Source organism: Berghia stephanieae, chromosome 15, assembly GCF_034508935.2.
Source record: "Berghia stephanieae isolate SIO BIC M18660-M18661 chromosome 15, UCSD_Bste_1.3, whole genome shotgun sequence".
Lineage (NCBI taxonomy): Eukaryota > Metazoa > Mollusca > Gastropoda > Nudibranchia > Aeolidiidae > Berghia > Berghia stephanieae.
Window position 1 is genome coordinate 26,497,369 of NC_088374.1, and position 25,401 is coordinate 26,522,769.

A 25,401-nucleotide genomic window follows, 5' to 3' on the forward strand; every position below is an offset into this window, starting at 1 on the left:
ACCCCTCTCTCTCTCTCTCTCTCTCTCTCTGTGTCTCTCTCTCTCTCTGTCTCTCTCTCTCTCTCTCTCTCTCTCTCTCTCTCTTTCTATGTATATATATATATATATTGATTGTATCAGTGGCTGTTGAACTATATTCCTACATAAGTAATTTTGTATGGATTTCTTATCTATATTTATTAAGCTGAAGAATTCTCATTTTGCTTTCTTTCTCTCTATCATACTGTCTGTGCGACAGATTACAGAAAAGGTGGCAGAGGCGTCCCATTTGTATGAATAGGAGGCGAAAGGCCTCTAAGTCAAGTAAGTTAATTATACTATCTGGTGTTGTTATAGAATAATAATTATAATTACCTAACTTATTATTATTATCATTTTCATTTTCATTTCAAAGAATGAGATAATTTTTAATCTACCAAAAAAAAAAAAGAAAAAAGAAAAGAAAAAAAAAAGAGCAACTTATAAAAATGTTAAGGAAATTAGAAATGGGGGAAAATAAAATGTAATGACAAAATGTTTTGACTTAGACGAAAGGGTAAAATGAAATGGCAATACTAATTTTAAAGCAGTTTTTTGGGGGGTTTTTTGTTGTTGTTTTTTTAATCTGTCAATAATTAAGAAAAGCTGTAAAAGCTTATAATATATGATACGTTGGTTTTACTCTGGACATGGTATTGCATTGTGGGTAATTTAAGTTCCAAGAAGAGGATTGGTGCGGTTCATAGTAGTCACTTTTGGAAATAAACCGTACCAAGAAGAGGATTGGTTTGGTTCATGGTCACTTTTGGAAATAAACCGTACCAAGAAGAGGATTGGTTCGGTTCATGGTCACTTTTGGAAATAAACCGTACCAAGAAGAGGATTGGTTCGGTTCATGGTCACTTTTGGAAATAAACTGACTGTACTAATAATCAGACATAGATTTGTTGTTGTGAGTCACTCTTTCACTTAAAATTTCAATTTACTTTACAAAAGCTGACGAACTAAGCGGTGTACTGCCGTGCTCTGGAAAAACTGTGTATTTAAAATTTTGACCAGAAAACGTGTGTCCCTCATATAATAAAATTCCCGTTATTCATCCCATAGGGGAAATTTGTCTCCAGGGTCTATTCCACAGGAAGACTGGAATAACCCAGGCATCAGCCGCAGTGCAGCGCCGCAAATTGAGCTAGGAATGAGGTGACTTGCTCAAGGCCACACAGAGCGTAGTGGCGGCGGGTGATCGAACTCGGTAACTTTCGGGTAGAAAGCAAAGACGGTACCGCTGAGCCACGCTGTCCCCAATATATCGGTTGATTTAAAATGAACCAAATACTCTTGAGACTAAGGAAGTCTTAATTAAAGAAGTCCCAGGTTTGAGAGTTTTTTTCCACCAATTCTCATCACAACAAAAACTTTTTATTCAATAAAAAATGTTAATAATGAATTCATCCCATACCTCCAATGCATTCCTTTCTCCTCTTCTCCATTCCAAAGACTGGTATACGAAATTATTTCCAACTATAAATGCCGTATTCTAAAAAAAAAAAGTATATTTAAAATTTGGCCAGAAAACTCATCCTTCAAATCTCGATCATAAATGCCTTATTCTAAAAAAAAAAGTATATTTAAAATTTGACCAGAAAACTCATCCTTCAAATCTCGATCAATTGATCGAGATTTGAAGGATGAGTTTTCTGGCCAAATTTTAAATCTTTTTTTTTAGAATACGGCATTTATAGTTGGAAATAATTTCGTATACCAGTCTGTGGAATGAAGAAGAGGAGAAAGGAATACATTGCAGGTATGGGATGAATTCATTATTAACATTTTAAAGAATAGAGAATAAAAAGTTTTTATTGTGATGAGAATTGAACCGGACTATGGTGGATGGTGAGGTGCATAGATCTTTGTAATGGTAGCATGTCTGAGTCTGACCAGAATTCAGAAGGTCTGAGGTTCGATTTCCATTTGAGGTAGACTGATTTTTTGGGAGAGGTTAATTTCTGGTATTTTTCTTTCTTGCTTTGTCTGGCACCTTTCATACACACTCGTTCAGAGATGTATCTTACACCGGTGCCTGCTCCTTAATTTCTTAAATAAACATAATGTCTGACCTGAGAGGCATAAATATTTTTCTACAAATATAAGATTAAAAAAAAAATTTTAAGTTTTATATTGCATAACTCTCTCCTTACCAGCCATTTTTAGGATTTTCCCCAAAACTTTGCACCCAACTAACACAAAAATATATAGTTTATCACTCAAACGCCATAGCAGTAAGTTCTTGCGATAAATAATTTCTTTAGCAAAACATGCTCTACAACATAAAGTTCTTTTTATTTAAATTAACATTTGCTGTACAAGAGAAAATTGAATAAGAAACTGAATGCTGGTTGTATCGTAACGAATGTGACGATTTTCCTATAGTTGGTAAGGAATTCAAATGAAAGCTGTTTTACACCCTTGACAAAAATTATGAATAATGCAATAAAAGTATCTCATGTGATGAGAATTTAATTTTCTTTTTTTTTTTTTCTTTTTTAATTAATAAGCAATCATGTCTTAAGGAGCAGGAAGGGTCAAACTTGGGAGAGGTCAGGAAAGGTCAAGGTCACAATGGATATAAGAGTTCATACAGTCTATATCTACTGTAATCTTTTACAAAAGCAATAGATAGAACGAAGTTGACGTCACTCGGGTCTTTGTTAATCTTTTTTTTTTTTTTTGTCATCCATGTTTATGAGTAATTCTCACTAAACTGCATTAGCCAGACTATAAATGTTCAAGGTTACACATATTTTGTGTGTTGGTTCTTTATACTTCCAAATGGCAATGTTGTGAGCTTCTTAGTCAGGCACACATCATCTGTACGACAGTCAGACGACACAGGTGACCGACCCGTCATCACACAATTGTATCCAGTCAGGGTGAAAATTTACTTTTGGAGATCTAAATTATAAACCCTTTATTGGAATATTCATGCACCCGTTGAGAATAAACACTGTCTCTCAAACTACTCAAAAATGTTTAATGTGCAATTTTAACCTAAATTCAATTTTCTGACTAAGTTCAAAGCGACATCACTGATTAACTTCCTGATTGAATAGCCAGATATTTGAGATATAACAACGTTTAAGCCTTTCATGAGATAGATAAATATTAAATGTGTTTTAAAAGATAGATAAATATTAAATGTATTTTTTAAAATAGATAAATATTAAATGAGTTTTAAAAAATAGATAAATATTAAATTTTTGTTTTATCGTTTGAATATCAAGACATCTTATATAAAACAAAGTTTAAGAATTTCATGACAGAATAAATATTAAATGCGTTTTTTGGGAGGTTTTTTGAATAGCTAAATATCAGGGATATCTTGAGTTCACATGAATGGAAAATCAAACAAATTTGTTCAATTTTCAATAGGAGTGAACTTGGAAGAGTTAAATATTGAATTTGTTTTCTTGTTTGAATAGCTCGATATCTGGTTTTTAAAAATTCTAATTCTTTGATTAAACTAACATAACACAAGATTTACTTTATAGAAATTTAGGAATTATTTTGGATAGAATTTAACATCCGTTTATAAGTGTTCAACTCCATCTTGGATTCTGATCTGGTTATGAAAAAAATTAAAATAAAATAATACATTATATGACAAAACAGAATGATAATCACAAAAAGAAAGTTGACAATGAGAGGTAATCTTCATGTGTACAAATTCGTGTCACCACAGGATTCCATTCATATTACCCTGAACAAGACACATTACAATTGTCTGTCCACTTCATTTTTAAAAAAAAATTAAATTGAATATCGTAAGATTTCTTTGGATAGAAAAAGGCGAGAATATCACGATGGCTGCAGTTAGATTGTCGTGATGGAAATTGAGGGAGGGCAGGGAAAAGGGGGGGGGGGGGGGGGGGGGGGGGGGTGATAGGGACTTCTGGGAATTGGAAGCTTCGTTATAATACATATGGAGACAACTTTTAAAACCTGCCAGGTCACTTTAACCTCTTTCGGAGAAAACTGCTACTTTCCGTCGTTCATTTTTTGATTAAAGAGGGAAAAAAATAGTTGCTTATTTTTTATTTTTTTAAAATTATTATTATTTTATTTTATTTTTTTCATTATAGAACGAAATGTTGAGTGATTTTGATACTTCTAATTTTCCCTGGCGATGATTCAATCAGAGGTGACCAATAGATTTTGAGAGTTAACTCATCATCTTCTCCGGTCTGACTTGTTAGCAGGTTTTTAAAGTCATCCCCTTCATTCATTCATTCGAGTACAAGTGATACAGACATCATCACAAACGGATCGGGGTCCTTCATTCTTCATGCCATCATCCCCATCAATGACAACATTGAATACATTGTAATCTTGAGGCATCCAATCATGAAGCTGTTGCTGATGTGGTGAGTAATCATATAAAAAAACAACATGACACGCAAAATGAAAAAAAAAAAAATCTTTTTGATTAAAAATAAATTGAGCTTTTAAATAGAGCAATATCCGATGAGGGAGGTAAAGTGGCCGAGTGGTTAAGGCATTGCACTGTGACTCGGAAGGTCCCGTGTTCGAGCCCCACTTTAGGCAATTTCATTTTTTTTTCTTTGGGCAAGATTATTAACCCCTAATTTGCTCACTGGGATAACATGGGTGATTCCTGTTGACATCAGGCATCTTGTTTGACGAATTATCTATATTCCTTCGTGGAATGCCTAGGCGACGATATCTTATGATGTCGTGGCGGAAAGTCATAATTTAATATCCACTTAACGTGTTCAAGTACTTCACAATGGGGCCCCAAGCCCACAGCAACACTTAACATGTAAGACTAGACGTGATGCCTGTTACGATTTTATCCAACGGAGACAACACAGTTAACAGCTGGGCATTCATTTTATACCCGAGTACGGTGAGAGAATATGAGTAAAGAGCCTTTTTTTCCAAGGACTCAACTATGCACCACTGAGAACAGGACTCGCACCCTGGATCTTCCAAAGACGAGTGGTCCTACTAAAAGACCACATAGCTGCAAACAACTAAAAGGATGCTCTATATTGCTAGGGATAGAATGACATAAATTATAATCAATTAGCATGTACGTAGTCGTGATCGGTTGTTCCAATTAGGAAAGCAGAACATGGAATAGGTTAATTGGAACGCCGCCTCATTGGAACAAGTTCTGCGTAACGGCCCCGTCAGGTCTTGGTTATCCCGCTATAAACATACATAAATTATAAATTAAGGGCATCCAACTTTTAGCCGAGCAAACGCCTTTAAAAAAATAATTTAAAAATTGAGCTTTTATATAGCGCAATATCCACTAAATGTGTTTAAAGTGCTTTACAAGGGGTCCCTGGCCAACAGCAACATTTAACAGGTAGGATGGGACATGACGCCTGTTAGGCAATATTTACAACTTTTTTATACCAAAATAAGACTTTCCAAGATTTTTCTACAAAAGAAGACCTACCAATTTTATCTCTGTTGTCTATCGGGAATTTAGTAATATATTTTATGTCTTTATTGGGGTTTTTTGTTGTTGGCAGAAGAAGGGTATTGAGCGTAACGTGTTTGGTATTTTGTTCTTTTCTTTTTTTTAAGCTGTCATATACAGTTTTGTTTATTACTTTTGAAGTCTTATTGCACTGTCTGTTTTTTTGGGGGGTTTTTTTTTTTGTTTTTCTATCACCTCATTCACACTTCCATGGTTAGAGTCTGATAACCTGGATAAAATGTAGAGAGTGCCGAATGGTAACATGATATAGTAACAACACTATACTCTGTCCTGGCAGAAAGGATATTTATACTTCAATGGCTTCAGTCGCAAACAATTCTAACTCTCAGAATATTATGCCGTTTCCTATTAAATTGAGATTTATATTGAGCTTTTAAACAGCGAAACATCCACTAAACATGCTCAAAGCGCTTTACAAGGGGTCCCTGGCCAACAGCAACACTTAACATGTAGGACGGGACATGACGCCTGTTAGGCGATATTATTATAATTTTTGCAGACAGAGACAACGCTGTTAACAGCCAGGTACTCATTTTACACCTGAGTAAGATGAGAGAATGTGATTAAAGAGCCTTTTCCAGAGCACTCAACTATGCGCCGAGCGAGGCTCGAACCCAGGACCTTGTGATCTGAAAGCAAGTGTCATACCACTAGACCACATAGGCCGAGACCACTCTTCAGTCTATGTCACATCATCGTGTCTACTGAATCGATACAAATTATCAAATTTACCACTAAACTTCTTTTCTTGTTGATATAAAACAAATGCCTCAAAACAACTCGTTTCAATGAAAGAAAATGTGTTCAAATTTCAATAATGAATTAAAAGAAGAATAAAAACAAAATGTCAGTTTTCGTAAAAATAAAAACCATTTTAAAATTTTAAATTAAAATTTTAGTAAAAGCATCTGACAAAAAAAAAATATTGCAGATGTCAAAACCATCATAAACATAAATAAATAAATTTTTAAAATAAATATAAAATGCCAACTTCAAAAGTAAAAAAAAAAACCTATTACACACATTTTTTTGGAACATTTTTGTCAGCAGTTTCTGAAATGATATGGAAGTATATGATTGAGCCACTCATTTTGGTGCTAAAAAAAATGAAAAGATATATACATATATTTGTCACCGTCATAGGTCTAAAATCTACATACTACTTGATAAAATGATTAGACAATATGGCAGTCTGTTTTTCTCTAGATGCGTGCATGATTACAACGAGTACATGATGCATGCCCCAGAGACCAGCGATCACATCATCCTCCACTGTCCAGTCACTAAACTTGAAGGTGGCTACGAAACCATCCTTAGGGGGGAGGAAGACTTTAGAAGCTGGGTTGTCGAAATACATTTGGAGGTGTAGCCATACGCTACTACTACTACTACTACAACTACTACTTTAAAGTGATCTTGAGAAATTAAAATATAACTAATAAAGAAAAATAAGAGAAAAAAAAACATTTTTTTAAACATAAGAAGAAAAATAAAGAAAAAAAAAAAAAAGACAACACCTTCTTAGAATGAACCCAAAAGGGATTTTCTCCACATCTAATATTTTTCAAGAGAGAAGAGGAAGAGAGAAAAGCAAGAAACAAAGACCTAATTACAATAAGATTTTCAAAGATTTAAAAAAAAAAAAAATATCAACAAATAAAATTTATACATTTAAACCTTACATTCAAAAACAAAACAAATTATTTAAAATTCAAATTTTTTAAATCGTGATTTTGTAACTTCCGACATGACAAAGTTTCATCAGTGATGACAAATCATGGATAATAATACATTTTGTTGACAACCCCCTGTACATTTCATAACAATGGGGACAATCTATATTATTATGACAAATGGGGGATTATTTTCAAACCACTGGCCAAAATTTGTTTAACTCACTCAATCCTAGAGATTTTTTTTGCTACCTTTCAAAATTGGAAAAAAAATGTATCAAAAAATGAGCAAGTACATAGATAGTTTTATTCAACTATCATGAACATGTAAACATTGAGAACATTAGCTTTGATACTACGCCTATTATTTGTCTCAGAAAAATGTAATAAATAGAATGGGGTAAATAAAAGTAACCCCCGGGTATACTACGGATATAGTCGGTGTTAGGGTGGAGTGAGTTAAAATGAGTTTTGTCCATATATACTGCATGCAGCAGAGAGAAGAGAAGATAGCATTCCCCTCAACCATCCCAGTGGACTATGATGACGAGGTGTCAACACAATGCTATATAGATTGTCCTTACCAAGATCTCGGCACTGGGTTTGTGCTGCAGCATCTGAGACTTGCTGTTCCAGTATACGGCTAGGTTGTCCAAGCGAATCAACTGGGGAAAAAAAAAACAAACAAAAAATATGGAGAGATTATAATATCAATGCCATATAGCAACAAAAAAGGAAGAATCGGTTATTTTTCAATTTCAAAAAAAAAAAAAAAATGAGCTTTTATTTCGCGCAATATCCACTAAATGTGCTCAAAGTGCTTTACAAGGGGTCCCATCCCTGGCCAACAGCAACATTTTACTTTGAGGACGGGACATGACGCCTGTTAGGCGATATTACATTATTTTTTTTCGGACAGAGTCATCCTGTTTTGTTGAAAAAAAGGAAAGCCGAAACATCCATTTCATCTGTTTTTATGCTTTAAATTGAGGCTTACATTCAATTTCACGTTATTTATTCCTTCGAGCTTCGAGCAGCAACATTTACAGACTACATTTCAGTGACTTCCATACAGTTTTTTTTTCCCCCATCTGAAACAAACAATCTATAAAAATTTCAAGTCAGCAGATCTAGAAAAGATGACCAAAATCCAACCTTGTGAATCTGGCTGACCGCCTCCTTGATGACCGTCTCCTTCCAGTTCTCATCTGTGGTCTGGAACAGCAGCTGACCCATGGTCACCCCGATGGACACTGGGCTGGACGGGTTGGTGTAGCAGTCTTCGTAGCGTACATGCACCGAGGCGACTCGAATCTGCAGGTTCTTTATCACCTGGGTGGCCAGCTTCTCCACAAATGTGTCCTTTTTCGGGTCTTTTGGTTTGTCTACAGCACAACACAGATGGGATGGAATGAGTTTTGTTAAAGATGAAGATAAGACATAATTTAAAAATATGAATTAACTCCTCCTCCTTCTTCTTTCCTTCTCCTCCCCTTCTTCGTCTTCGTCGTCGTCGTCGTCGTCGTCGTCGTCGTCGTTGTCGCCTTCTCCTCCTCCTCCTCCTCCTCCTCCTCCTCCTCCTCCTCCTCCTCTTCTTCTTCTTCTTCTTCTTCTTCTTCTTCTTCTTCTTCTTCTTCTTCTTCTCCTTCTTCTTCTTCTTCTTCTTCTTCTTCTTCTTCTTCTTCTTCTTCTTCTTCTTCTTCCTCCTCCTCCTCTCCTCCTTCTACTACTTCTTCTCCTCTCCTTCTTCTTCGTCTTCATCTTCTTCTTCCTCTTCCAATTCCTCTTCCTTCTTCTTCTTCCTCTTCCAATTCCTCTTCCTTCTTCTTCTTGACACATATGTACAACACTCATTTAAATTCATAAACTCTCATATCATAACAGAAATTTATAAAAACAGTTTCCTCCCAAGATCTATAAGAGAATGGAATTCATTGCCAGCTCACGTCATCAACAGCCTTCATCAGATAATAATCGATCTTAAGATGACCCCCTAACTACCCATCGTTATGTTTCGTCTTGCTATTGTTACAGATCTGCATTCATGGGTCCATAGGCGTTTTGCATCTAATCCCTTTCAGATTCAGATTCAGACCCTGATCTTTCTCCTCGAGGACTAACAAGTTTTTAGATGCCAAGTACACAGGTCTGCTTATACATGTTTTGCTTGTTTTTAATAGTTTTACGGGGCTTGCAACACATTTAGGTCATTTCAGTGTCAATAAAAAGGAAGAAATGTGGATAGTTTAAAAATTATAAATTTATAACTATGTCCATACGAGAAAAAGTAAGACAAAGGGGGATGGTTTAAATATGGAACATATGGAGACTCCATTATCAATGTGCTTAGTTTATGATAACCTTAAAGTTTCATTCCTTAAAGACACAAACACAGGTCCCTATTAAGAAATGTATACAAGCATGATATTCAAAACAAACAAAAAATATATACATAATAGAGAGATGATTTACAAGGGGAAAGAAAATATCATCTCCCAAAACTATAACTATACATTTGACCGTTTCCCTCCCAGCCAAGGACTCCATCCAAGGCCAGGACAAAACCAAGTAATCTAATTCCAAGCAAAAGAGACAGAAAGCAAGTTGTAAAACAGATGTAGGGCGATAGAAGATAACAGTAAGTAAGGGGTAGCATGGCTCAGCAGTACGGTCTTTGCTTCGCACCCAAAAGGTACCGAGTTCGATCACCCACCGCTGCACTGTGTGGCCTTGAGCAAGCCACCTCGTCCTAGCTCACTTTGCGGTGCTGCACTGCAGCTGACGCCTGAGTTATTCCAGTCTTCCCTTGGAATAGACCCTAGAGACAAATTTCCCCAATGGGATGAATAAAGGGAATTTTATTATTATTATTTTTTTATTAAGAAGTGCTTCCCTGTGCATTGTGGGAGGACAAAAGACCCCGCCACACCCCCTAGTCTGCTCATACACTATAGATAGAGTCCATACCTTTCTCCTCCTCCAACTTCTTCTGTTCCTCAATCTTGGCCAGCTTGGCTTGCTTAGCATCCTGGGCCTCTTTGAAGATTTTTTCCTCATTGTATTTGATACCTGGACAGTGCAGACAATGGAATATCATTACAGCATTTAAAAGGAATATACACACTAAGCTGCTGTAGAAACTGTGGATTGTCAAAACTCATCAACCAACATGAATGTAACAGCTCTAAAAAAAAACACCCCCCCCCCCCCCCCCCCCCCCAAAAAAAAAAGAACAAAATAGCAGACTGGACGCCTTTCTTCAGACAATACCTAACACTTGACGTTTTAGATTGTAAAACAATACGACATGTCACAGTAAATTATTTTTCTTCATTGAATAAAATCTTATATCGACTGTATAGGAGAAAATTGAGATTTCTTCAATGATAAACATGAATAACTGAATGAGTGAATACAATTAAATGTATTTTTAGAGACAAAAATTATAGTGGTACGGCCACGTAGTCTTGTTCTATGACACTCGCCTTCAGGTCGGCACATCGTTGAGTCCTTGAAAAAGACCCTTTACTCGCATTCTCTCACCGCACTCAGGTGTAAAATGAGAACCTCTGCCTTAATAGCATTGTCTCTGTCAGTAAACATTGTAACAATGCCTCACAGGCGTGTCATGACTCAAGTGTGTCATGACACGCCATAATTACATGTTAAGATTTACGATTGGCTAGGGACCCCTTGTAAAGTGCTTTGAGCACGGTTACTGGATATTGCACAATAGAAATGCTCAAGTGTGTCATGACACGCCATAATTACATGTTAAGATTTACGATTGGCTAGGGACCCCTTGTAAAGTGCTTTGAGCACGGTTACTGGATATTGCACAATAGAAATGCTCAAGTGTGTCATGACACGCCATAATTACATGTTAAGATTTACGGTTGGCTAGGGACCTTTGTAAAGCGCTTTGAGCACGGTTACAAGATATTGCACAATATAAATACTCAAGTGTGTCATGACTCGCCATAATTACATGTTAAGATTTACGATTGGCCAGGGACCCCTTGTAAAGTGCTTTGAGCACGGTTACTGGATATTGCACAATAGAAATGCTCAAGTTTAACTCTCTCCTTACCAGCCATTTTCATTTTTTTCCCCAAAACTTCACACCCAACTAACACAAAAAGTATATTGTTTATCACTCAAACACAATAGCAGTAAGTTCCTGCGATAAATAATTTCTTTAGCAAAACATGCTCTACAACACACTGTTCATTTTCTTTAAATTTCATGACGAAATTTGAATAAGAAAAATGTTGGTTGTATCGTAACGCATGTGACGATTTTCCTGTAGTTGGTAAGGAGAGAGTTCATAAATAAATTATTTCATTATTCAAATAGTTGATTTATAAATTAATTAATTGGAAACAACTGTTTCATCACTAAATAATTGATTCAGTAATTAAAGACAAGAGACCCCAGTCGGGTTATTACCAATGTTGGGCACGGCCAAGGCGTAGATGCCTTCAATCTCGGCCACCACAGGCTCTGTGTACAGGTTCTTCCATGGAATCTTCAACGTCAGCTGACCTGTTTGAGATGGCAAGAGATGGGTTGGTTGAAGGAGTGAAAAAAATATTTTTAACTAATTTCTAATTCAAGAGTCTTTCATTTCACATACTATTGCAAACGACAAGATTCAAATACTATCGCAAGTGACAAGATTAAAATACTATTGCAAGTGACAAGTTTCAAATACTATTGCAAGTGACAAGTTTAAAATACTATCGCAAGCAACAAGTTTCAAATATTATCACAAGTGACAAGATTCAAATGCTATTGCAAACGACAAGTTTCAAATACTATCACAAGTGACAAGATTCAAATGCTATTGCAAACGACAAGTTTCAAATACTATCACAAGTGACAAGATTCAAATGCTATTGCAATTGACAAGTTTCAAATACTATCACAAGTGACAAGATTCAAATGCTATTGCAATTGACAAGTTTCAAATACTATCGCAAGTGACAAGTTTAAAATACTATCGCAATTGACAAGTTTCAAATATTATCACAAGTGACAAGATTCAAATGCTATTGCAATTGACAAGTTTCTAATACTATTGCAAGCGACGAGTTTCAAAGTTATAAAAATTATTAAATGAAGAGTGGTTTTCCAAAACTCCCTAACTCCGTTTTTTATTTCCCATTTTGAGATATTGAGGATTATTTGTCTCATTCTATCTTATTTTATCACATTAAAACTTCAAATTCACAGATATCTACGGAAATTATTGTGCCCATCGATGCTTAAAATAAAGTTTACATTTCAATTTATCTCATGGATGGAAAATCTCAAAAAAAGTAGACAAATCGACTAAACAAGTTTTGGAAAACCAGCCTTCAAAAAAAGATTGATCTAACAAAATCTCTTCATTTAAAAATCTTTTTTTGGTTTTGTCTTTAAAAAAAAAAATTAGAAAATTATTTTTTTTTTTTAAACATTGACCCACCAATGTGTCCTGCTTTGATTTTGACCGGAAGTTCCAATTCATCCTGCGGAGAAAGAACAAAACACAATCGTGTCAATTTCAAATTCTTATTCACTTTTAAGTAAACTATATGACCCAGAGACCCTGTCAAAAGAAGTCAGTTGGAGAAATTACACAATGTCAAAGAAATAGGAATTTCTAGTGAAATAAATAAATAATAATAATAATAATAATAATAATAATAATAATAATAATAATAATAATAATAATAATAATAATAATAATAATAATAATAATAATAACAATAACAATAATGATAATGATAATAATAATAATAATAATAATAATAATAATAATAATAATAATAATAATAATAATAATAATAATAATAATAATAATAATAATAATATAATCTTTATTGTCCAAATAAAAAGCAATTCATGTGAGGTAAACAATGCTTAAACAGTTTGGTTCATAGTATGAACATCAACACATTTACAAGTACAGACACAGACATACACAAAACAAACATACACGCAAGCACATTGAAGGCTGTAGCAATTATCCTTTTGAGTTGAGTAGTTGCAGATGTGTCCATTATAATTAACAAAGTAATTCAACAATAAGAAGATCCGAGGGAAGAACTGTCCTACGGAACTGACAACAACTCCTAGTTCTAAAAAATTCTCATAATTAGCACGTCTACAACAACAGTTACTCACCAGGGCACTTTCCTTTAAGTTGAGATTTTTGAGAACAACATCGCCTGTAAAGAAAACAGAAAAAAAAAATATATATCAATAACGTTAAAACAAACAAAAAAAGGTAGTGCTTAACGATCTCCTGACCAGCAACCATTTCCCAGACTTTCTAAAAAACTTCAAACCCAACTCGAAATTTTTTATTTATTTTTTTTTTTTTACTTAAATACAAAAACAGTGGTAAGTTCCTGCAATACATTATCTTTTTTTTTTTTTTTTTTTTTTTTTTTTTTTTTTTTTTTTTTTTTTTTTTTTTTGTTACGAGTGATATAAATTTTTAACAACTGTAATGAATGGGAAATAACTGCGTAGTTGTTAAGGTGTATGTAGTAATAACCGAGTTATGTCCCATATTGCTACCTGGTCTTGATGAGTGAAAGCCCTTGTTCATTCTAATGTAACTTCCTTCCTTGTAGTTATCGTTGTCCTTGGAACATGTAATAAAATTACCCCTGTACAACTCTATAACATCGTCTGTCGTTACGATAATCTTTAATCACTATTTTTTTAAAAAAAGAAGCCCTTCAGAGCCATTAGGCCCATGGAGCCGGAGTTTATCCCGGTCTCTATAGCATGAAACGAGCAATAGCAATTGCTTGCCACCCTTTGGATAGGACACTAGTCTATCACAAAGTACTTCCGCCAGATCTAACAGACCCAGCTATATCCAATCACTTCTGAGTGGACAGGGGTGGGGGGAGTCAGAAAAGAAAAAAAATCTTGACTGGTCATCTATCTCTTAACAACTATAACAAAGAGAAAAAAAACTTCTTCAAATCCGGTGATGGACGAAAGAAATCTGAAAGAAAATAATGTTGGTTGTAAGGTAACGAATGGGACGATTTTCATATCGTTGGTAAGGAGTGGGTAAAGCGGTTTTCCTGGTTATCTATAGCATAAAACTAAACCGACAATAGCAATTGCTAGCTACCTTTTGGATAGGATCCTTGTATATTGCAAAGGTACTTTAAAACTAACAGATACACCATTTAAATCACTGCTGAGTTGACAGGGGGCGGCGGGAATTGGGGGGGGGGGGGGGGGGGGGGGGGGGGGGGGGGGAGGGGGGGGGGGGGGGGGGGGGGGAAGAGAGGGAAGAGGGAGAGGAAAAGAGAGTCGAAAAGAAGATGGAAGAAAGAGAGAGAGGAGAGAGAGAGAGAGAGAGAGAGAGAGAGAGAAGAGAGAGAGAGAGAGAGAGAGAGAGAGAGAGAGAGAGAGAGAGAGAGAGAGAGAGAGAGAGAGAGAGAGAGAGAGAGAGAAAAGGCGAGCGATTTTTGTGTCACTTTTTGTAGTGATATATTTTGCTATGTTATGACCATCGTTTTTCGATCAAGATATTGTGAGTTATTTTCATGTTGTATTTTATCACTGTCTTCTCGCGGAACTGTGACGTCATCGCTTCTCTTCATTCGTCTCTTTGTAGTTCGAAGTTGACGTCACTCAGGTCTTTGTTATTGTTTTTGCCATCCGCGTTTATGAGTAATTCTCACTAAACTGTATTAACATGATTATAAACGATCATGGTTACACAGGGTTTGTGTGTTGGTCCGTTATACTTCCGGGTGGCAATGTTGTCAGCTCATTCGCCACTATCTTAATGTGTGTGTGTGTGTGTGTGTGTGTGTGTATATATGTGTGTGTGTGTTTGTTGAAAAGGGGGGGGAGGGGGAAGAGATTGTTGTGAAGGGGTTACTCCCGTGAACCGATCTGTATGACAAAGAAATCTCTCTCTCTCTCTCTCTCTCTCTCTCTCTCTCTCTCTCTCTCTCTCTCTCTCTCTCTCTCTCTCTCTCTCACTCTCTGTGTGTGTGTGTGTGTGTGTTTAAGACACATACGACATACACGTGTGTAAAAGACACAATGAATACAATGACAACTAGTAAACAATGACACGCATCAAGATGGTGCACGATACACATCCCCTACCATGCCATGTGATCAGCGACTACTATAGATAGAATGCGCTTGGCCAAGGAGTTCACAACATTGCCATCCGGAAGTATAACGGACCAACACACAAACTCTGTGTAACCATGAACTTTTATAATCTGGTTAATACAGTTTAGTGAGAACAACTCACAAACGCGGATGGCAAAAACAATAACAAAGGCCTGAGTGACGTCATCTGCATACTATCTATAGTAGATGCTGCATGTGGTGCAATCAGCGCCTACAAAAGAGATAACAGTATAGATAGTATGCGCTTGGCTAAGACGCTCATAACATTGCCATCCGGAAGTATAACGGACCAACACACAAAACTGTGCGTATCCATGAACGTTTATAGTCGGGTTAATACAGTTCAGTGAGCATTACTCATAAACGCGGATGGCAAAAAACAATAACAAAGACCCGAGTGACGTCATCTTCGAACTATCTATAGTAGATGCTGCATGTGATGCAATCAGCGCCTACTTAAAAGAGATATTATACCAAGTCCACGGATCTCGGTACAGACAACAGATCCTCGTGACTTGATAATACTCTTCAACAGTCGTAACGTCACTTCCTTCCTAATGACGCATGGTAACTTAGTAACACTGGCTCTAAACTATCGGAACAATGGCGGACGCCCGTATGAAATATTTCCCCAGCGAGCATAAAAGCGTATCGAGAGGGAAAATAAAACATAAATTTGATCATGTTTTGGCTTTTACACATTCTGATCACAAGGCATAATATGAAAAGTTCAAGCCAGCATGAAGAATAAAAAGGATTGATTTTCTTTGTTTAGAACCAAGATGGCCGCCGTTGCCGGGGGGCGTGACATCAGACTATTGAATCGTATTCACTCCAAACGATTTTATGACACATGCAGTGTGTGTGTATATAGCTATTGTATTACAATGGGAGAGATCTTTATTCATGTTTTCGTCCAACCAGGTCATCAATCACATGATTTGTTGCTGTCTAACGGTTGGATATTTCTTAATGATTCATACTGCAACCACCATTGAGTACAGACGATACAAGTTATTTTTCATTATATTTTATTTGTTTTCCACGTTTATTTGTGTATTGTTGTGCTGACGAAGGGTTTGTACCCGAAACGTCCATTGTCTGTTTTGTTCCCTTACGAAGCCCTTCCATTTTCACTCTTTCGTCAGTATTTTACGATCACCGGCTTCAGACAGCCCTTACCGTTTCCTTCGATATTTCTTAACAAATGTAAACACGCTACTTTGTTAACAAATGTTTTAAACATACCCATGTGTCAAGCTGAATCAAATGACAAATCGTGATGTTAGATATTTAAAAAGCTGTGAACACTTTTCACTATATGGGGCACTTTGAGCATATTTTGCAATGTGACCAATGACCTTGAGCACATGGAAAGTTAATATAGATAGTATGCAGATGACGTCACTCAGGCCTTTGTTATTGTTTTTGCCATCCGCGTTTGTGAGTTGTTCTCACTAAACTGTATTAACCAGACTATAAAAGTTCATGGTTACACAGAGTTTGTGTGTTGGTCCGTTATACTTCCGGATGGCAATGTTGTGAACTCCTTGGCCAAGCGCATTCTATCTATAGATAGTTCGAAGATGACGTCACTCATGTCTTTGTTATTGTTTTTTTTTGCCATCCGCGTTTATGAGTCATGCTCACTGAACTGTATTTTCCCGATTATAAACGTTCATGGATACACACAGTTTTGTGTGTTGGTCCGTTATATTTCCGGATGGCAATGTTATGAGCTTCTTAGCCAAGCGCATACTATCTATAGATCATGCCCATTGACACAGTAGAAAAACGTGGATCTCTTTCGTTTCAATAGGATTCACTAGTCTGATGTCACATCAGTCCAGCAACCAGCAGCTTGGTTCTAAACAAAGAAAATCGGTACTTTTTATTCTTCATGCTGGCAAGAACTCTTTCACATGTCATGTGATCAGAATGTATAAAAGTCAAAACATGATCGTATTTATAATGTTTTTCTCCTCTGGATACATTTTTATGTTCGTCGGAATAGTATTTCATAAGGGCGTCCGCCATTGTTCCGATAATTTAGAACCAGTTACTATGCGTCATTGTCATCACGAGGGAAGTGACGTCATGACTGTTGAAGCCTACTCTATCGTACTCTGAAAAAATTACAAAGTTCAAAGTTTATTCAATCTTAGGATGACAACATACATGACAGTGAGGAGAAAGAAAAAAAAAAAAGAAAATAATGGTAAATGATACCATTACACGTATCTATAAAATTTACCCGAAAACGACCCTTCATCTTGCACCATTAATAGAAGAAAAAAAAATAAAAAATAAAAATAAATTTAAAAATCTCTCAAACCTGGGACTTCTGTGTAGTCCCACAGCTATTCGAGGCTGTTTTGACACGATGTTTGAAGGACGAGTTTACTGGCCCAAATCTTCTTTTTTTTTCTTTTTAAAGTGTTTTATCAGAGTAGGGCCAGAGATGGCCGATTGTGTACCAATCACCATTCAATGCTGAACATCCATGTCAAGGGGTTGTTGAAGGCAAAGTGAAGGACTTCGTTAGTTAGGATAGGCCTTGGACCAGATCATTAATTGTAAAAGCCTGCTTGTTGTCCCAAGATAAACCATAACGTTGTACATAGTTTGTTTTTAAAATGTCAGCATTTATCTATCTGAGTCAACACCCCCTCCCACCCAACCCCATCCTCCCTCCCCCGACCACTCCAAATTTTTTGCACAATTGGGAGAAATAATCAATCATGACCTCAACCGTTATCTTCCTTGTTATCGATAACGAGATGGATTGTGTGATATAAAAACAAAACAACCAACAACCAAAAGAAAGGAGAAAAAAAAATACACGGGGAAGTTTAGTTCTCTCTCTCTCTCTCTCTCTCTCTCTCTCTCTCTCTCTCTCTCTCTCTCTCTCTCTCTCTCTCTCTCTCTCTCTCTCTCTCCACACACACTCTCTCTCTCTCCCTCTCTCTCTCTCTCTCTCTCTCTCTCTCTCTCTCTCTCTCTCTCTCTCTCTCTCTCTCTCTCTCTCTCTCTCTCTCTCTCTCTCATATATATATATATATATGAAAACAATTTGATATATTCCAAAAGTGTGTCAAAGCAACTGCAGAAAAGCATTTACCAATAGCTCAAATAAACAGCAAAAAGGAATGGATGACAAATGAAATTCTAAACCTATTTGAAGAAAGACGAAAATGCAACAGAGGATCTGCAGAATACCAAACATTGAACAACCACATTAAATCCAAATGCATCGAGGCACACGAGAACTATCTAGACTGGAAATGCTGCGAAATCGAAAGAGAATACAAACCCAACCCCCAACAAGCTCACCAAAGAATAAAAGAACTATCAGGGAAAAGGAAAAGCAAAGCAGCAGGAAGTTGTATCCAAAACAAACAAGGGAACTGCTATTTGAAGAACAACATATAGAAAGCCGATGGGTAGAATACATAGGCGAACTGTACAATGATCCAAATAGAAATGAACCACCACTGAAATTCAAAGAACCATTAAGCGGACCAAACATCACCAAAAGTGAAATTGAACATGCCATGGAACGAATGAGGGATGGTAAAGCAACAGGCCCTGGTGAAATATCTGTAGAGGTATTAAAAAGCCTAGGAGATCTAGCAATTGATGAACTTCACATATTATTCAAAAATATATACAACAATGGGAAAATACCAGAAGATCTCTGTAACTCTATTTTCATAGCAATACCAAAGAAAGCAGGTGCAGTCAGATGCGAAAATTTTAGAACTATAAGTTTAATAAGCCAGATCAACAAAATACTGTTGCGTATAATTATCAACAGGCTAAGGAATAAGATTAACCCCGAAATCGCAGAAGAACAATATGGATTCCAACCTGACAGAGGGACAAGGAACGCAATATACCTCCTCCGTGTTCTAAGTGAAAGAGCTATACAGGTTCAGACCCCACTATACCTCTGTTTTGTCGACTACAAAAAAGCTTTTGATAGAGTACGCCACGAAGAAATACTAAAACAACTGCACTCCATTGGCGCTGATGAGAAAGACCTCAGACTCATGCAAACATTATACTACACCCAGCAGGCATCTATCAAAATCGGAAACTCTACAGGAAATTCCATTCCTATTAAGAAAGGAGTCCGTCAAGGGTGTGTTGCCTCACCAGATCTGTTTAATCTATACCAAGAAACAATCATGAGGGGCATAACTAATATGGAGGGAATAAAAGTAGGAGGTCACAACATAAATAATATAAGATACTCAGACGATACGGTACTCATTGCAACATCAGAAATACAACTTCAAAAGATTGTTGACAAAGTGGTAGTAGATAGTGAAGCCAAGGGAATGGAAGTGAATATCACCAAAACGGAATGCATGGTAATACAGAAAAAACCCCGAAAACAATACCTGCAATATAACGATTCACGGCGAGCAACTTACCAACGTAGAAAGTTTTAAATACCTAGGTTCAATAGTGACGACAGATGGAAGATGTAACCGAGACATACGAGCAAGAATAACTCAAGCCAAACAGGCCTTCATGGACCTGGGAAACATTTTGAAAAACAAACAGATGTCGTTCCGGATTAGATTCCGAGTCTTGAAGTGCTACGTGTGGCCAATCTTGTTATACGGATGCGAAAGCTGGACTACAAATGCAGAAACACAAAAGAACATTGAAGCTTTTGAAATGTGGTGCTTGAGAAGAATGCAGAGAATATCGTATACTGCACACAAAACGAACGAAGAAGTGCTAAAACAAACATACCAACAAAGGAAACTAATGCCCTTAATAGCGGATCGACAAATATCCTTTTTCGGACACATAGTAAGGAAAGATAAGAATGAATACCTGGCAAGTTGTGGAAAAATACATGGTAAACGCGCCCGCTCTTATATATATAATAACTATATATATAACATTGATACTCTTTTCACTTTTCAGACACTATCTTACCACCCACCCAGCACAGCACACGTGTTACGAATACAAACCGGCTAGCCGTATCAATACACGATACTCAACAATCGACAAATCAACCATTCGCCTCAACCACCCACCTCCTGTTATCTATGCCCCCCCCCCCCCTCCCCACCCCACCCCACCCAACCCTTCCTCACACTAAAATCTGACGAATCAAACTGGAAGTCACTAGGGCTCAATCAAATCAATACTCAATAAATTTTTACGTACGGTACGGTAAATGAAAGAGCGATCCCGTCGACAACTCTACAACATAAGATCTCATTATCGGATTGGTTTGATTCTTGTTTCCTGATTTGTATTTTAAGGGTTTTACGGCGCTTGCAACACTTTGAGGTCATATCAACGCCAGTAAAAAGGAAGAAAATGAGATAGTTAAAAAAAAACCTAGAATTACAATTAAAGCACCCAAGGAAAGGTAAGACAACGGGGAATTGGTTCAAATAGGAAACAGAAGTAGATTCCAAGAGCACACTATCAAAACATACTATCAAAGTACTTAGTTTGAGATCACCTAAAATTCCAAACCAAGGAAGACTTGACGAAGTCCCAGGTTTGGGTTTTTGACGCGATTGGATTGGGGTGTGTGGGAGGGGGGGGAGTAGGGGGATCATTTTAATCGATCGATATTTAATTTGGAGGACGTTTCCTGGCCAACATGTTCAAATCCGTGTCTCTCCAGAGTACAGTAGTAAAGAGACTACCGGGTCTGCCGTATCAGCGGTTACTCAAACCTGGGACTTCTGTGTAGTCCCACAGCTATCAGAGGCTGTTTTGACACGATGGTTTGAAGGACGAGTTTACTGGCCAAAATCTTCTTTGTTTTATCAAAGTAGGGCCAGATATGGCCGATTGTGTACCAATCACCATTCAATGCTGAACATCCATGTCAAGGAGTTGTTGAAGGCAAAGTGAAGGACTTCGTTAGTTAGGATGTCATTGGTGAAAAAAAAAAAACCCCGATAATAAGCGATTCGTTTCCAGTAATTTCCTAAGTTTCAATTTGACTTCCCCTCCTCCCCCTTCGAGCATTTATTTGCATTTTAACATACACGAAACGCGGCACCATAACGAACAGCAAAGGGTTGGATTTTGTTTTGTTGTTTTCTTATCAAGTCAGCTTTTACGTAGCCCATCAGTGTCCACGAAAAAAAAAATGTATTAAAAATGAGCATGCACACATTAATTAGCTTTGATACTACGCCTATAATTTGTTTCAGAAAAAAAATATGTAATAATAATAATAATATATAGGCAGGGGGTAAAAGTAACCCGGGTAAACTACGGATATTATGGTAGTCGGCGTCGGTGTTAGGGTTGTATGAGTTAATAATAATATAGTCTGCTGATGATGCCCTATAAATCTCATCCATTATTTTCATTAATCTTAATGACGTTTCGCTTATAATTATATCAATGACATATTATTATTATTATTATTATATGATTATCCATTATTACGACTTTAACCAATTAATTAAACTGCCGAACTCCTGTCAAAACTCGTATTTAAACATTTTGGCCAGAAAACTCGTCCTTCACATCGATCGATTTAAATGACCTTCACCTAGGCAAAAAAAAAAACTTTCAAACCTGAGACTTAACCAAAAATTTAAAAAATAAACAAGACCTGGCGAGGTCCCAGGTTTGAGAGTTTTTGTCAAGACGAGGGTAATTTAAATCGATCGATATTTGAATGGCGAGTTTTCTGGCCAAATTTTTAAATACAAATTTTTTCCCAGAGTACGCTAGTTAACTGTTAGTTAATAGCGCTATTATTAGTGTTTATTGGGTGGGAAAACAAATGCACGATGAATATGAATATGAATATAAATGTGGTATGCACACAAAACTCCTTGTATGTTTATTTATTTATCAATTAACCATGCATGCCATTTTACAGTCAGGCTAATTTATCAATGGGAATTAAGTTGAGGTTTGTCTGGGGTTTTTTCTCTACTATTTTGTTTGTATTGTGATAAGTACGGCCGATGACGACGACAACTAAGTAGTTGTGTTTTGTTTTGTTTTGTTTTTTTTCTACTCTTTTGTTTGTATTGTGGCAAGAAGACAATGATGACGATGACGACGGTTAACTAGTTGTGTGTGTGTTTGATTTTTGTTTTATACTATTTTGTTTGTATTGTCACAAGTAAACGGTGCGGCCGATTGATGACGATTAACTAGTTGTGTTTGTTTGTTGTTGTTTTTTTTTTGTTGTTGTTTTGTTTGTTTTTTTTTTGTTGTTGTTTTGTTTGTTTTTTTGTTGTTGTTTTTGTTTGTTTGTATTGTGACAAGTATCGAGATTGTACGGCCGATGACGACGATACACTAGTTGTGTGTGTGTGTTTTTGTTTTTGTGTTTGTTTTTTGTTGTAGATTTTTTCTATTTTGTTTGTATTGTGACAAGTAGACGGTGCGGCCGATGATGACGATTAACTAGTAGTGTGACAATAACAACAACAACAGCAACAACATATACACAAAAAAAAAAAAAACAAACAAAAAAAAGGATGATAGAAAAGAGAGGGGAAAAGGGAAATCCAAATTATGAATAAATAAAATAAGCTGATAAATGAGATAATATTATATAAATGTGACAACAATAAATAATCACTTTTAATTTACACAACCGACAACAATAACTGGAGGATTAAATAATAATAATGATAATGATAGTCATAAAAATAATAATAATAATAATTACTGTATAATAATAATAATAATAATAATAATAATAATAATAATAATAATAATAATAATAATAATAATAATAATAATAACAATAATAATAATAACAATAATAATAATAATAATAATAATAATAATAATAATAATAATAATAATAATAATAATAATAATAATAATAATAATAATAATAATAATAATAAAATGATGATGATGATGATGATGATGATGATGATGATGATGATGATGATGATGATAATAACAATAATAAAGGCAGAAGAAGAAGAAGAAGAAGAAGAAGAAGAAGAAGAAGAAGAAGAAGAAGAAGAAGAAGAAGAAGAAGAAGAAGAAGAAGAAGAAGAAGAAGAAGAAGAAGAAATGAATCAATAACAAAATAAAAGTCTCTATATATTCATCCCCGGTGGAAAATTTGTCGTCAATGTTAATTCCAAGGACATAAGTGGAATACCCCAGGGTCAGCCGCAGCGCTGTGCCGCAAATTGAGCTAAGGCGCGAAGTGTCTTGCTCAAAGTCACACCGCGCGGCGGTGGTACCTTTACCTTCTTTCAGGTACAAAGCAAAAACGGAGACACCAAGCTTTTTTGTGACGAAAGCTGTAATGAGCAACATTACGGACACACGCATTTAAAAAAAAAAAAAACATTTTTTAGCTTTTTTATATAGCGCAATATCCACTAAATGCTCAAAGCGCTTTACAAGGGGTCCCTGGTCAACAGCAACATTTAACATGTAGGTCGGGATAAGACGACTATTAGGCGATATTACAATTTTTCAGACAAAGACAACGCTGTTAACGGCCAGGTACTCATTTTTACACCTGAGTATGGTGAGAGAATGTGAGTATTAAAGAGCCTTTTCCAAGGACTCTAACTATGCGCCGACGCGAGGCTCGAACCCAGGACCTTCCGATCCGAAAGCGAGTGTCATACGACTAGACCACATAGCCGCACGCATGCATGCCCCCCCCCCCCCCCCCCCCCCCCATAACACACATAACATACATGTTTCTGCTGTCTTGTTTAGTGACAGGCGTGTACAAACAAAGGTTGGCTAATTTTGAAATCGTACCTCTCTCTTTAACACGCTTAAACGTCTTACATCAACATTCATAGGCGGGAAGGTGTTTGGACAGCAGAGGTAAGACAGCGCAAAGCAAATGAAGAAAGAGCCTTGTGCTAACCAGGCTATATGTGACCCTTCGTCTCGAAACGGTATTATGTCGGAATGAATTGGACCCCGAAAAGTGCTTTAGAATTCAATTGATAGTTAATACCAATTTTTGAGCTTTTGCATTGTGAGAAATTGTCTTCATTCTCTAACATAACAAATCGAAACAAACCCCAAGTTTCATGTTTTGTCAATAAATTCGATTTTTTTTGCACCCAAGTCATCCCGACATAATACCGTTTAGAGACGGTGAGTCATATATTATAGTATAATATGAAGGTTATTATGCCCTTTCGCCACGACATCATAATTTAAGATATCGTCGCCTAGGCATTCCACGAAGGAATAATATAGATAATTCATCAAACAAGATGTCTGATGTCAACAGGAATCACCCATGTTGTCACAGTGAGCAAATTGGGGTTACTAATCTTGCTCAAGGTTAAAAAATAAAAACGAAAGTGCTTGAAGCGGGGCTGGAACCCGGGACCTTCTGGGTCACAGTGCAATGCCTTAACCACTCGGGACACTTCGCCCCTATAATATCTATATAGAGTATATATTTTTTTAAATTGTATGTTGATACCGCGACTTAGATTGTGTTTATCATGGACATAATGGGTGAAGCAACTGAGGTGATTATGCGATAAAAGTTTATCAAAGTGTATCACTGATATGCATTCTATATAGAGTATAATTTTATAAAATTGTAGTGTTGATACCGGGCGACTTAGATTGTGTTTATCATGGACATAATGGGTGAAGCAACTGAGGTGATTAGCGATAAAAGTTTTATCAAAGTGTATCACTGATATGCATTCTATATAGAGTATATATTTATAAAATGTAGTGTTGATACCGGCGACTTAGATTGTGTTTATCATGGACATAATGGTGAAGCAACTGAGGTGATTATGCGATAAAAGTTTATCAAAGTGTATCACTGACATGCCAACAATCATGAACATTTGACTAACTCTCTCCTTATCGATCATGTTCATATTTTCCCAAAATGGCAGGCTTCCATGGGTGAAAGTTAACGGGATCAATTTGCCTGAAAGACAGACCGGTGAAGCCGGTTTGTCTGAAAAAAGATGCAAATTTGTGACCCTTCGTCTCGAAACGGTATTATGTCGAATGAATTGGACCCCGAAAAGTGGCTTTAGAATTAAATTGATATTAATACCTTTT

At 36.3% G+C, this 25,401-nt stretch overlaps 1 protein-coding gene across 1 annotated transcript in view; it reads right to left on the minus strand.

The window, feature by feature from the left end:
- Positions 1–25,401, minus strand: part of LOC144960489 (intermembrane lipid transfer protein VPS13A-like) — a 215,573-nt gene that overhangs the window by 173,820 nt on the left and 16,352 nt on the right. The window contains exons 2-7 of the mRNA XM_078893643.1: positions 13,354–13,397; positions 12,653–12,695; positions 11,632–11,727; positions 10,150–10,251; positions 8,338–8,567; positions 7,767–7,847 (exon numbers count right to left, since the gene is read on the minus strand). Of these exons, the coding sequence (XP_078749769.1) occupies positions 7,767–7,847; positions 8,338–8,567; positions 10,150–10,251; positions 11,632–11,727; positions 12,653–12,695; positions 13,354–13,397 (596 nt within the window). The remainder of the gene's footprint in view (positions 1–7,766; positions 7,848–8,337; positions 8,568–10,149; positions 10,252–11,631; positions 11,728–12,652; positions 12,696–13,353; positions 13,398–25,401) is intronic.